Source organism: Petaurus breviceps, unplaced genomic scaffold (assembly GCF_028583685.1).
Source record: "Petaurus breviceps papuanus isolate PSGF00001 unplaced genomic scaffold, PetGlider_PUasm1.0 90604, whole genome shotgun sequence".
NCBI lineage: Eukaryota > Metazoa > Chordata > Mammalia > Diprotodontia > Petauridae > Petaurus > Petaurus breviceps.
Genome location: NW_027187285.1, coordinates 5,719,473 through 5,733,452, shown reverse-complemented (window position 1 = coordinate 5,733,452; position 13,980 = coordinate 5,719,473). Strand labels below are relative to the sequence as shown.

The 13,980-nt window shown below is 33.9% G+C and overlaps 1 protein-coding gene across 5 annotated transcripts in view; it reads right to left on the bottom strand.

The window, feature by feature from the left end:
- Nucleotides 1-13,980, bottom strand: part of STAG1 (STAG1 cohesin complex component) — a 385,691-nt gene that overhangs the window by 124,579 nt on the left and 247,132 nt on the right. For all 5 annotated transcript variants that reach the window (XM_069063916.1, XM_069063915.1, XM_069063914.1 and 2 more), the window contains 4 exons: nucleotides 13,157-13,255; nucleotides 11,564-11,643; nucleotides 6,420-6,527; nucleotides 2,923-3,037 (listed from right to left, as the gene is read on the bottom strand). In XM_069063916.1, the coding sequence (XP_068920017.1) occupies nucleotides 2,923-3,037; nucleotides 6,420-6,527; nucleotides 11,564-11,643; nucleotides 13,157-13,255 (402 nt within the window). The remainder of the gene's footprint in view (nucleotides 1-2,922; nucleotides 3,038-6,419; nucleotides 6,528-11,563; nucleotides 11,644-13,156; nucleotides 13,256-13,980) is intronic.

Sequence of the window (13,980 nt, the reverse complement as noted above, 5' to 3'; positions counted from 1 at the left end):
TCTGCTCAAGCACCACTTCTTACATGAGGACTTTCCTGATCTAAGTAGTTGTTAGTGTCCCCTTTCCCCATTTTATTTTGTATGCACTTCCCTTATATTATAGATATGTTAGTACATCTACACGTGTGCATCTACATATCTATATTTTGTATGTACTTAGTTCTATACATGCTCTTTCCCCCCAGGAGTAAGAACAATGAGATCAGTCTGTTTCATTTTTGCTTTTTATTCCTAGTACCTATCATAGTGCTTCACACATAGTAGATACTTAATAAATGCTTGCTGACTGTTTTTTTTTTTTTAAGCAATTGGGGTTAAGTAACTTGCTCAAGGTTACAAGGCCAGTTATTTCTGGGTGTGGTGCTAAGTGTCGGAGCCCAGGATTCGATCCCAGGTCATCCCGAATCTGGGGCTGGTGCTCTTACTCACTGAGCCACCTGGCTGCCCCTTGACTGATTGTTTTTGACAAGCCTGATAACCCCAATCTAGTCCTAATTTACTTTAGGAGGGCAAGAATGACAAAATGATTATGTACTTTTGGACTCAGGAGCCTATTATTTAGAGGTGTTGGAGAATTTCATTTCCTGAATACAGTGGGATATCCTAAACAGTAACCTACTAAACTATTATTATTTATTTCAAAGTTTAACATTTAATCTAATCAAGGGTGTCTTTACAGGTACCCAAATTTGTATTAATACAGATAGGATGATCCTGCTTCTACACATTCAGTATTAACATTATATTACTACTAATTTATCTAAAATGAAAAAATGGTAATCTCTCAGGCAAGAAGAGTAACTGATATGAAGGCCTAGTAAAAGGTCATGTCACATACAAAATATTACTTACCTTTTGATACAAAACAAAAATGACTGATGGTAGCTGTGTGAACATAGGCCTTTGGACACCACTTTTCTTAATTATACAATGAGTGAGTAGGACTAAGATGACTCCCAAGGCTCCTTCCAGCTCTAACATTCAATGATAATCCCTATTTTCAATGACTAGTGATTTAATATATATATACCACTAAAACCAAACTACAAAGAACATTATTAAGAACCAAATGAATAATGTAGCTTCTCAAAAGATTTATCCAAGAGAGGGTTCCTAAACTACAGTAGGCACATAACTTCATTAAAAGCATCCTTATGACAACATAGTCTGACTGGTAAAAGTAAACATTAGATAAAGACCTCTAAATATGAGCACTCATACAAACAAGTAAGATACAAAACAGTCAACTCACATCTTTTTGGGAAAAAGCTAAACATACAGTGAAGTGGAAAAAGAGGGAATGAAATATGAATAAAGAACATTTATAGCTATTTAAAAGGGACTATATAAACCTATCTCAATATGATAACTATGAATTGGCTCAGGCATGGCAGTCACATACCTAAGGCCTGCAAGCACCAGTTTGGAGGTTCTAATATAGAATAAGTACCAGCAGCAAATAAGAGAGAATATGATTTATATTTTCATACTGAAATAAAAGTTGTCACAACATCATATAAAACATATGTAAACAAAGACTACTGGAGACAACTAAAATTACTGAATATAAATAAACTAGGAAATCAGGTAAAACTGAGTTATTACTGCGTTGAATAAAGTCATATGCTTAAGAAATTTAAATAAGCAAACTTTTTTTTGTTGACCTTCAGGGATAAAAGACAGACAAAATTCAATTACCAAAAAAATTTAAATAAGGCAGATCACCTTCCCTGGGTATTTCAGTAAATAGTAGCTTGTACAGTTATTTATTGTTGAGGCACACATGCCATATTTTCTAAAACTTTTTTTTTGGTCCAGGGCATCCTTAATAGAGGAAACCTGATTAAGGCAAAAGGGTATCTGTCACATTGCACTCAAAGTCACTGTTTACCCTTATGCCCAAAAGCCAACTCCTCAGCTTACTTTCCTCCCTGCTTGTTTATTTCACATTCTATTCTCTTAATCTCCGTCCCCCCCCCTCCCCATTTCCTTTACCACTGCCTGGTTGTCTCTTGTTTTTGGTTTCTTTTCTACTTTCTGCCTTATTAATATATCGGTCTCCAGCATTACTTTTTCTTTAGTTTCTATAGTAAACTCTGCTTCTTTCTCTCCTGAAGTAAATACTTTCCCATCAACCTGTAGCTAATGGTTACCTCCTTTTTTTTTCATAATTCTTCTCTAATAGCCATGCTCTTCTCTATTTCTCAAATCTTTACCCTTCTTGTTCCCCAGATGTTATCAGCTGCAAATAGTACTTTGATCAAAAGAGCATTTCAAAGATAAATCAATACATGTAAGAGAAAGAAAAGTTTTGATAATTGATGAATACTAATTTTCAAAATAGCTTTTAAGTGATGACCATGAAATACAGACACACTACTGCTCTACAATTCTTAATGATATAGTTTTAGCTCTTGTCTTTTTCTTTTATCTCTTCCCAAGATAATACCTGTGTTACAAGTTAAATTTCAAAGAACGAAGCACCAAATTCTTAAGGAGAATACCAATACCAATTAAGCACTATTTGTTTTAAGTTTGTAATTTTAAATAATGACAATTATGTAAACACAAGGAATATAAGAGGTAAAAATGAAAGAAAAGAAATATGCAATACTGCTAGAATGTGAAAGTGAAATAATTAATTTTCCTAGATTTCATCTTTAGTGTTGATCTGCACATGCATCTAAGATCACAACTCCTTCCCTAGGCTAACTGCTTTTAAAGGTTCCAAGATCCACAAGGTGCAGCACTGGTTCCATGAGTGGGGATCTATGGAGGCAATTTTATAAAGAACAATGGGTTTTTGGTTCCACTGGATTGAAATGGATAATAAATCACTTTAAGTTAAATAAAAAATTTGTTGAATGTGTTGGTTAAAAACACATTAAGTTGGTTAAAAATATTTCTCTTAAATATTTTTACCTCACTCTCAAGAAAGAAAAGAACCAGCATCCTAATCAGGTTCCCATTGGGACTGTTCCGACCCCTCCTCTTTGCTAATGCTTCTTCTGCTTGAGGGTCATGCCTGCTAAATAGCCTAGAAGGAAGTAACAAAAGAAAAGGCTATAAATTTCGTAATAAAGTATCTTTCTCTTTACTAAATTTTAAAAAGTGAAATAAGATAAAATAAACCATTTTTCCCTCTGCATTTTGTCTTTTACTGCTATATAAAATTTTCTCAGAAGACAAAGAAATTAAGATCCAAATAAACAATACAGGCTGAACAAAATACTCACATAAGTTTCAACAAGTATTTAAGAAATACTCTTCCCAAACATGAGTAATCTATGAAATAAGTACCTGGTACTTTAATTTTATACTATGCCTTTGAGAAATTGGCAGTCTCCAAATTAAAGAAATTTAGCAGGAGAAATAACTAAGATACTAACTTTATAATCAATGAAGTAACTTTTGTATTTAACCAAGTATTATATTGAAAAGACTCTCAAATCACTCCCCCAAAATGTCTTCCTCAAAAAAAAACTGCTGAGAAACAGTAAATGAAAGGAATAGTAATATAGGAAAAATTTAGTTAAGTAAATACACATTTAACATAACATAAAGCAAAAGTACTTATTTCTATAAATTATTTAACTGCAAAAGAATAAGAATGAAAACACAATAAATTCCTCTGTTTAAAAAAATTCTAAGTACCAGGTAATTTAAAATTTACCTAAACGGGCAATTTCCACAAATCTATGTGTAGGAAGTGCTATACCTACACAACTACTGGGATTCTTTTAAATGAAGAAATCTTTGACCTTTTAATGAAAAGCATGTATTTTCCATATTCTCAACGGATTAATGTAATATACTCCAGGGATGGGAGGAGAAGCCCATCTCATACTGCTTCCCGTCCCCCCCCCCCACCGGTTGCCTCCCCTCAGCCATTTTTAAAGTGAAGGTAAAAGGGGACCAAAGAAGAACTTAGCCAATGTCACTTCAAAGAGTCAGAGATAGGATTTGCACCCAGGTATACCAATTCTGGTTAGTGTTTCTTCCACTTTTGCATGTTGCCTCCCTAGATCTACTTGTAGATACAGATATATTTCATTCCTGCTTAACCCAAATGCCCTTTTATATGCCCTGTATCTATTTCTTTTCTTTCTTTCTTTCTTTCTTTCTTTCTTTTTTTTTTTTGCTTTTTGGAGGGGGAAAGGCAGGGCAGCTGGGGTTAAGTGACTTGCCCAAGGTCACATGGCTAATAAGTGTTAAATGTCTGAGGCTGGATTTGAACTCAGGTCCTCCTGACTCCAGGGCTGGTGCTCTATTCACCGTGCCACCTAGGTGCCCCCCCCCCGTATCTATTTCTAAAGCATTAAAATACTGAATCTTTTACAAGCTAAGATCTAAACTCATTACATTAAACTTTCTAAGATGAATCAAATCAATGTTGAAGAAAGAACATACTGATAAAAAAAAATCTATATTCTAAATGATAAAACTTTTTGGGTAGATAAACAACTCAAGCTGCCATCTGACTCCATACCTAGAGACTATTAGGACATATACCTGTATGCAATGCAGAATATGAACTGACTAGTACTATCATGTCAATGGCAGAAACCATGGTGGCTGGAAATATATCAGCTCCATCAGAATTCATACAAAACTAGGCTTAAAGTCAAAATGGCATTTCATTTGTCTAGCCTTTAAAAGAGAAAATTGGACAAAAAAAAAGTCTTAAGTAGGCTCCAATCTACTACAGTCCTGGGACTAGAAGACTTTTATATGTACAATGGAGCATAAGCAGAAACAAAGTAGCTAAGATCACCCATAAGGACTTGCTTTGATATACACTTCTGGGAAAATTGGACAAATTTTGCCAAGAGAAGCTCCAAGTTGATATGTGATCAAGATATGCAAGATCACATTTTAAATAAATTAGAGAAACATGGAAAAAATTACTCATCAAATTTATGCATAGAAGAAAAAATTCATGACCAAATAAGGAATAGAGAGGCTGACAGAAGATAAAATGGATAATTTTAATCACATAAAATTAAACGGTTTTTGCACAACTAAAAATAAATCTAAAATTAAAAGAGAAATTTATATGAAAAAGAACCATTTCCCAATTGATAAAGGATCTAAATATTCAGACACAATTTTCAAGGGAAGAAATCCAGGCTACCTATAGTCATATGAAAAAATATTCTAATTTACTAATAATCAGAGAAATGCAAATTAAAGCAAATCTGAGAATCCATCTTGTACCCATCAAATTAAAAAGATGATAAAAAAGAAAATGATAAATGTTGGAAGAGCTGTGGGAAAACAAACCTATTGACTTGCTGTTGGTGGACCTCTGAATGGTTATAGCCATTTTAGAAATCAATATGAATTAATAACAAAAAGTGCATTCCCTCTGACCCACCTATACTATTACTAAGGCCATATATCCAAGATATCTGAGAGAGGGAAAAAAAAAACAGAAAATTAAAAAAAATTCATTAACTAGGAACAAATTGTCATATATGAAGGTAATGGAGTACTACTGTGCTGTAAAAACGAGAATATAGATGATTTCAAAGAGACATGGACAGAGTTTGAACCAAAACAATTTATTCTACAATATCAATATTAGAAAAGTGAACACTTCTAAAGACTTTTATAAGGTGATAAAGGATTAGGATAATGAGCACAAGTAGTAAAATAATCTATATAATTAACCATGACATTGTAAAAACAAACAACTTTGAAACTTATACAAATTCTGATCAATGAAATAACCATATATAATTCTGAACATGGCCAATGAGAATTTGTTTTGCTTGATTATGTATATATTTGTTAAAATGAAATTTTTTTTAATGCAATGGGTGATAGAGAAAATAGATTTGTCAATTAAAAAATAAAATTTATTTTAAAATTTAAAAAAAGTATCATCATGTAGTTCATAATTTTTTTCAAAATCAGTATAAATAAAGCTTTTAAATCCTATATATATTAGTATTGAAGGAAAGAGGTCTTAAGACTTGGAGGAGTTCTGGGCATCTAGAGATTAACATTCATGTAATATAAACATTTAAAAATATGAACAAAACAAGATTTTTGGTTGTCAATGTATTGTGCCTTGGTTGTTTTCTAGTATTACTTTATTGAATTCACAAATGGTGAGGGACATTTTTGAAATACATAAACAATTCAACAAAATTCTTAGAATTGCAGGTGCACAAAGAACCGAAAATAGATTTCCAAATGTTTTCCTTAAACTTTAAGCACTGTAAAATCACTCAGAATTTGTGAAAATATGTCAATGTTAAAGATGAAAGGATGACAAACTACTGTGATGGTCTACCCATAGGACCAGCCACTTAAATTTGAACACTGTAGTTAGGGATATACTTTTCCTACCCATCACGTTAGTTTTCTCCAATTAATTCTACACAAGCTGTCCATGGTTACTGTTAACTCACTTTTTGTGAAGGAATTCTCCTGCTGCTACTGCAACAGGTCGGTGCGCTGAATACACCAAGTGGTAAACATTTTCACAGTCTTCATTGGAAAGTGCTTCTTCACTTCCACTGAAAAATTCACAAAGTAACATATGAACCAAAACAGTATTTACATCAAAGTCCCCATTCTCTAGCTAAACACATTTATTATATAGTGAAAAGAATGATACAAAGAAACTAACATGACATTTCAAGTGACCAATGGTATATACATTTGGAAGAATCAGAAGTAGGTGGCGTCATAGCCAGAGAACCAGCCTGAAGTCAGAAAGATACTACCTCAAGGCCTGCCTCAACATGTGTGAACCTGGGTAAATCACTTAACCTATATGAGTCGTGTCAGACCACAGTGTAATTATAAATTGCAAAGCATGTGATGATCTGATTTGGCAAGTGGGAGTTCTTTAGAAGGCACTCCCAGAACAGATGAAATAAACAGACTTCATGGAGTGAGTGGGAATTTGGAAATTGAACAATGAAGATCTTCTAGGAAAATATGGATTTTCTCTTATATCCACTCACTTGCTAAGTCCTACTGGTTTTTTCCTTAACAATGGCTCTCCCAAACTTTCAGGATTTCATTATCTGACATTTGGAATATTAACCTCCAAACTGATCTCACTGTTTCTAGTTTCTTCCACCACTAGATTAAATATTCTTAAAGCCCTATTTTGAGGCAGGTAGGAGTTGTAGTGGAATGGACTTAAAATCGGGAAGACCCACATTTTAACCCTGCCTTAGACACCATGAAAGTATGTTTAAAAATCTCCTTTAGTAAAAGAAAAATGTTAAGAAGTAATATTTTCCTCTAAAGTTATTTACAGGTCCTTGGAAACAGGATGGACCAGGACAGAATAGATTAAGGGTAATAACAAAGAAAAATTCTTCATATCATTGCCTTCCTTACACAGAAGTGATCTGGTTACTTACCCACCTTGGGGCAGTCTCCATTTTATCAGACCAAAGGAAGTGATAGGGAGGCTAGCACTCATGGAAAGACAGGGATAAAGGATTAGAAAGGAAGAAGTTCCTGATGGGTCCAAAAGAAATGGGAGACTGACCTGGTCACTCAATTCTAAATATAATGATAAATCAGACTATATTTCAATATTTCTTGACCTTGTCCAAGATTCTTATAAATGTTACATGAAATCTTTTTAGGGCATAAAGACGGGTTTGGAGGGCACTGGGAGCTATACCACTTTGAATCTCACCGTCTATAGCCAAAAGGATCACTTTCTAGCCTGTCATTCAAAGCCCTTCACAAGAGAGAGTTCAAATTAACTTTTTCAGTTTTATCTCCTACTACTGCCTTAACATGCCTGCACTAAAACGGAATAGTTCTTATGCTATTCCCTCTTGGTTTGCTTTGTCCTCTCTAGCTCTATATGGTATAGATAAAGGGCATTGTACATTGTGAATCAACATACAAATAAGGTCATTAATATACAATTTTGAACTCAACTTTCACAGTCTAGCTGAAATGCCAAGAGCTCTCCCTTCTCTGAGCTCCTGTACAAGTATTTCACCCATCCAGAATATCTCACACACTGTTTTATACCGTAGGTATTTATGTACATCTAAAGATCAGCTTTACTACATTTTAAGCTCTTTGTGGAAAGGGTTAGATTCACACGATTTAGAGTGTTATAGAAAAAAACAGTTAGTCAAAAAACATTTATTAAGTGGCTATAATGTGCCAGGCACTGTGCTGAGAGCTGGGTATACAAAGAAGGCCAAAAGATTAACATTAACACTCAAGCAACTCACAGTCTAATGACTAATAGAAGAGAAAATGTGCAAACAACTATGTTGTACAGACAAGCTATATACAGATTAAATTGGAGATAATAGGGGTAAGACAAGAATTAAGAGGGATAGGGTAAGGCTTTCTGTAGAAGATTGGATTTTAGCTGTGACTTGAAGTAAGCTAGAAGGCAGAAACAAGGGAGAGAATTCTAGTCATTGGGGACACATGCCCAGCCAAGAGATGGAACAGCAAGGAGGTGAGTCAGGGAGAAATATGAATAAGGAGATTAGAAAGGTGGTGGTGGTGGTGGTGGTGGGGTTTTGAAGGATCTAGAAGGCTTTGAATGCCAAACAGAGGATTTTATATCTGATCCTAGAGGTGATTATAGGCGGTGAACACAGTTGTGCTCTAGAAAGATCCCTTTGGCAGCTGAATGTAGGATGGGGAAAGTCTTGTGGCAAGGAGATCAACTAGCAGGCTATTGAAGTAATCTAGGTGTGAGGAAATGGGGGCTTATACCAGGGTGGTGGTAGTGTCAGAGAAGAGAGGGAAAGTATACAAGAAATATGTCTTGGCAACAAATTGGATATAGGAGGTGAAACAGAATAATGAATCAAAGAGGAAACCTAATGTGTAAGCCTAGAAAGCTAGTAGAATGGTGATACCCTCAATAGTAATAGGAAAATTAGAAAAAGGGAGAGGCATAAGATAAGAGTTCAGTTTCACACACGGCTGAGTTTGAGTTGTCTATGGCACATGCAGTTTGAGATGTCAGACAGGCAGTTGGAGATGTGAGACTGGAGGTCAGCAGAGAAGTTAGGGCAGGATAAATAAATTAGAGAATCTTCAGTACAGAGATGATAGATTATTTTATGGGAGCCAGTGAGATCATCAAATGAAACTATATAAAAGGAGAAGAAGAGGGCACAGGACAGAATGCTGCAGTACATTCATAGTTAGCAAGAGCGATCTTGATGAAGACTGAGCAAAGGAGACTGAGAAAATATACTCACGTATGTGGGAGAACTTGAAAATCTGACTTTGGTGATTTGTAATAATGGATATCCTGATTTTCCCTACTCTAAAATATGTTGCTACTATCTAGTTCCATGTGATGTCAAAGGAGTTTTTTATTAAATTTATACATTTTGATTTATTGACAGACTCTTGTCAACAAATGCATAACCAAGCACTCCAAGAAGGTAGCAAAACTATCAAATAAGTATGATTTCATAGTTTATCAAGGAAACATATGGATGTGTATGCTACTACTCAACAAAGAAAATCAATCAACTGAGATTACATTTCTTAGAACTGAATTCACCTGGAGTATATGTCATAAATCTCAAGGGAAAAGACACTTCCTGAGGGAAGAGATTATCTCACTTTTACATTTGCATTCCCAGTCTTATACAGCATCTCACAGATAGTAAATATTTAACAGACTTTTGTTTAATAAATTTAAGCAATTTGCCAGAAAAAGAAGAGATTACAAGATATATTCAATACATATTAAGGTGCATTCTCTAGTTTCTGGAAAATTCTTATATAATGTTTGGGGGGAGCAAACCTGTAAATCGAACATGTTTCAAACTTTGTACTTTCCTCACTATTTAAAAAGTAGCACATTCTATATACAGGAGGTAGAATACAAAGGTAAGGGCAACAGATTTCAGTTCTACAGAGATCTGGGAAGGAGTCAAGAAGCAATGCCCTTTTCTGGATACCTAGGAATCACCAAAGCCGTGGAAATGGCATGAATATGTTGAAGAGAATGGGAATAGTGGGTATTATAATGTGGCTGATTGCTATGCAAAGAAGATGCTTATTAATGACTATTATTTTTGTCCAGTAATTCTTCTATCAAACAGTAGCTATCTCAATATCATGTCCACAACTATAGCATGAAATAACCTGATGAAATCTAGGTAGGCAATATCTACTTTGTTCTCTTGATCTACTGTATAACAAGTGTCACAGAATCATTAGATCTAAATCTGGAAAAGAGACTTAAAAGTAACTTAGTCCAAATCTACTGATTTTGTAGACAAGGAAGCTGAGGCAAAAAAGTGAAATGGTTTGCTACAAACCCAGCACTCTCTTCTGAATAGAGGTGAGCACTCCAATACCTGACACAAACATACTGGAGGAGGATTAGGTCATGATCAGGCTTTATTAAGAGTACTCTGTCAATACACTTGTCCCTTATGGAACAGAAGGCTTATTAGGGCCATCTGGAGTTCAAACAGAGTGACTCAACCAAAACAAGCATCATGGTATCTAGTACTGTGTGATCTTCCCATAACTACTGAGAGTCAGATGAGGTCCCAAATAGGCTTTTTAGTTTTCACTTGCCCTGCAGCTGAATTTTCCTTTAATTGCTGTCTCCCCCAATTAAGAATGTGGATTCCTTGAGAGCAACTGCCTTTTCTATTTATATTCCCAGTGCACATAGTAAACCATAATTAATGCTTTCTCACTCACTATCTTCTTAAACAATATATACCTAGATTATCTCCAAATTCTCCTCCAGCTAGCAAATTCTACAATTCCTTGTTCATTGTCACCAGGTGACTTGGTAGAGTGGGCTATATAGGACTAGACAACTAAAACAAAAATAAACCACATGGTAATAGAGAAAAGAGAATTTTTATGTAACAAGAAACAGAAGGAATTAAATTCCTTCTTTATTAAACAAAAGTTAAGAAAATCAGTCAGTATGAAACATAGAGCCAAATAAAAATGACCAAGGAAATAAGTATTGTGAAAATATCTACTTCTGAAGTATAACTTTACTCTGATCCAAGGTCAATCATGGATTCTATTTTCAGCAGTTTCTAAATTAAGTCTTGTAATTTCAAGTTGATATTACTTTTATACATCTGATTCTGTGAGTATGCTTTCCATAGTCCCACCTGGAACCCCTAGTCACTGGAACCCAAACTTGGAATCCAGATTACATTAACACCCATTACCCCACTTCTTCATCAGAACATGTTTGTCAATCCTACTGCAATGGTGATACCAAGGTTTAATTAAAGGGACTATGACTTTTGACTGCTTTTTCTCAGGTCTATACATAAAACTGTATCCCTACCACCATTTCTCCTATTATTTATAATGAACAAGAATAAACTAGGAAGGGTTTATATGAGTACAACATTTTGGTTTTTTTTTTTTTTTTACACTTTGTTTCTTTTTGTTTCAATAAATAAATTAGATGCAACCCCCTATGGCAACTTCTCACATTAGCCAAGTGACTTTCAGCCACAGCATTAATGAAGTACTTTGTTGTACTTGAATTAAGGATGGTTTCTACACTCAAGACATTGCTATTAACACTTGAAATACTTACTGAAGTATTAAAGTAACTAATCGAATGGCTTCCACAGCAACATCATATTCCTTATCAAGTGTCATTGATACAATGCGATCCTAGACAAAAAATTGAGAAAAAAAAATTCAAACAGTAAAAAGGCTCACATCTTCGTTACCTGTGAGTACACCACTTGCTTGCTGTTGCATCTCTATGCTGATGGTTACCAGGTAAATAAAGACACAGCAGAGTGGACAGAAAGAAAGGTGCTCCGTTAAGCACCTAATAGGGGAAAAGGATGAGGATATAGTTAAATCAGAAAGTTTCATATTCAGGACCTAAATGGTAGAAGAGCTTTCCGAAGTGTGGTGAAACAATTATTAGCCACGTTTTATTGATAATGTGGTAGTCTGTTTACTTTTTAAAAACCTTAATATAGTTTGTAACTTGGAAATTTTAAGAGTAATGGAACAAATTTCAGTTATCAAGAACTCTTAACAACTTAGGCTGAAAGTAAGTTTGAGTACTTTTGAATTTATAGACCCAATTTTATTTTCCAATCAATTGTAAAAATCTTGATCCCTGGAGCAATGAATGACATAAGGAGAACTGCTACTGCATTAGCTTAGAATGCAAAATATTTAAATTCTCTAAGTTACCTCCTCACTTCCTCTGTTCTGAAATTTATAAAGTCTAAAAGATCGCACTTCCACAATAGGTGTCTTGAATCTAACATAATATATATGCTAATCTGAAAAATTACAGAATTAATCTAGAATTAATTTTCTACCTTATTAATAAGTTTGACATTTTGCATACAAATTCACATATGATAAAGGATACCCATTAATTCTATTCTCTAAAGTTAAAAACTGAGCTACTGAAAAACTGTGAACTCTGTTGTTTTATGTATATTAAAGAGAAATAAATCATCAATACTTCAGACAATCACTTTACAAATCTGATATAACAACATAGCTGGGAATATGTGAAAACAAGTAAAAAGCTGGTAGAAATGGTGCCAGTTCCATGCTTAACATTTAAGAAAGGAATTACCATGACTTTTCAGTTGCATTAACCCTATTATATAGTTTTATGACAGACATTCCAAGTTGTCCTTTCAATGTTTTATTTTTCATGCTAATTAAGTACACGAATATATGTACACTACATATAGTAGAAATGTAATTATATATATATGTGTATATATATATATAGTACATATGTAAGTACACTAATATAATAGTAAACAAACTGAAAATATTTAAAGGTGCACAACATTTTAAGTATGTTCCTGAAAAGTATGTATATCTAATCTTAAATTTAAATGTGGGAGTACATTTCCCAGAATTTTTTAATGTAGTAAACACATAGTGAATGGTTATAAAAAAAAGGAAATTTTTTGTACTGAAACTAATGACCTTCTCCATCCTCTCAAAGTATGTTTTCCAAATCTAGGTTTTAAATATAGCTAAGTATTTAAAGTGAGGAATATCTGCATTAGGAAAAATAACATTCTTTACTACATATCAGAAACACCAACTATTAAAGTGATAAAGAAGCAAAGCAAAATCACTAATAATTAGACGGTACAAGTTATGTTCTTTTTTCAAATCAGGTTTTCATACATACCTTGAATCTGTTCGTGAATAGTTCCAATTTGGGGAACAATTCTCTATTGGTATACAGACTCTGTAGAGCTTTTAAACACTTCAGCCTGACTTCACCTTGCTACATAAAAACACAACAGGATTAGCCAGTATCTTGAGTATATAGGCAGGCTTCTAATTTTAAAGGAAATCTAACTGAAATATTCTAGCCTTGTCATTTATTTAAAGGTATATTGCATTTTGTTGTAGAAACAGAGTTAGACTGGAAAAAACTGTCACAAAAACTGTGTTCCATTTATAGTTAATTCTTCTAATAATTTAAAATTTATGGAAAAAACTTCAGTTATTTACAAGTAAGATAATTTTTCTAAAATACATATAGTCTCTGACAATTAGTACAATAGGTACTTTCTCATCCACACCACCTTAGAATCTTAGGATAAAAGTCTCTTTGTTCCCACAGATATCCTTATTTAATCAGGAAAAAGGCATATACTCTAACCTCCTAAGGTTACTACTAGATAAAGTATGACCATGATGCTTGAGTCAGGAAATAAAATATGAAATTCAAACAAAAAGTTAGTGATTTTAGAGCTATATATTTTAAAATTTATAGGGAAGACAACTGAGATTTTCCTGTATAAAAAGATAATGAAAATGTGAATAACTGAAGAAGGTGGATGGAAGAATTAATGTAAAGGCAGAAAGTTCAAGCTCAATTGAATTTAGGTGGCCTGACAAGTCAATGGTCAGGGCTATGATGAATGAAAGGCTTTGAAATTTTAAATGTATTGAGGCATGTGGATTATGCTTCAGATAGAAAAAGAGGTTAGAGAGCAAGATAAA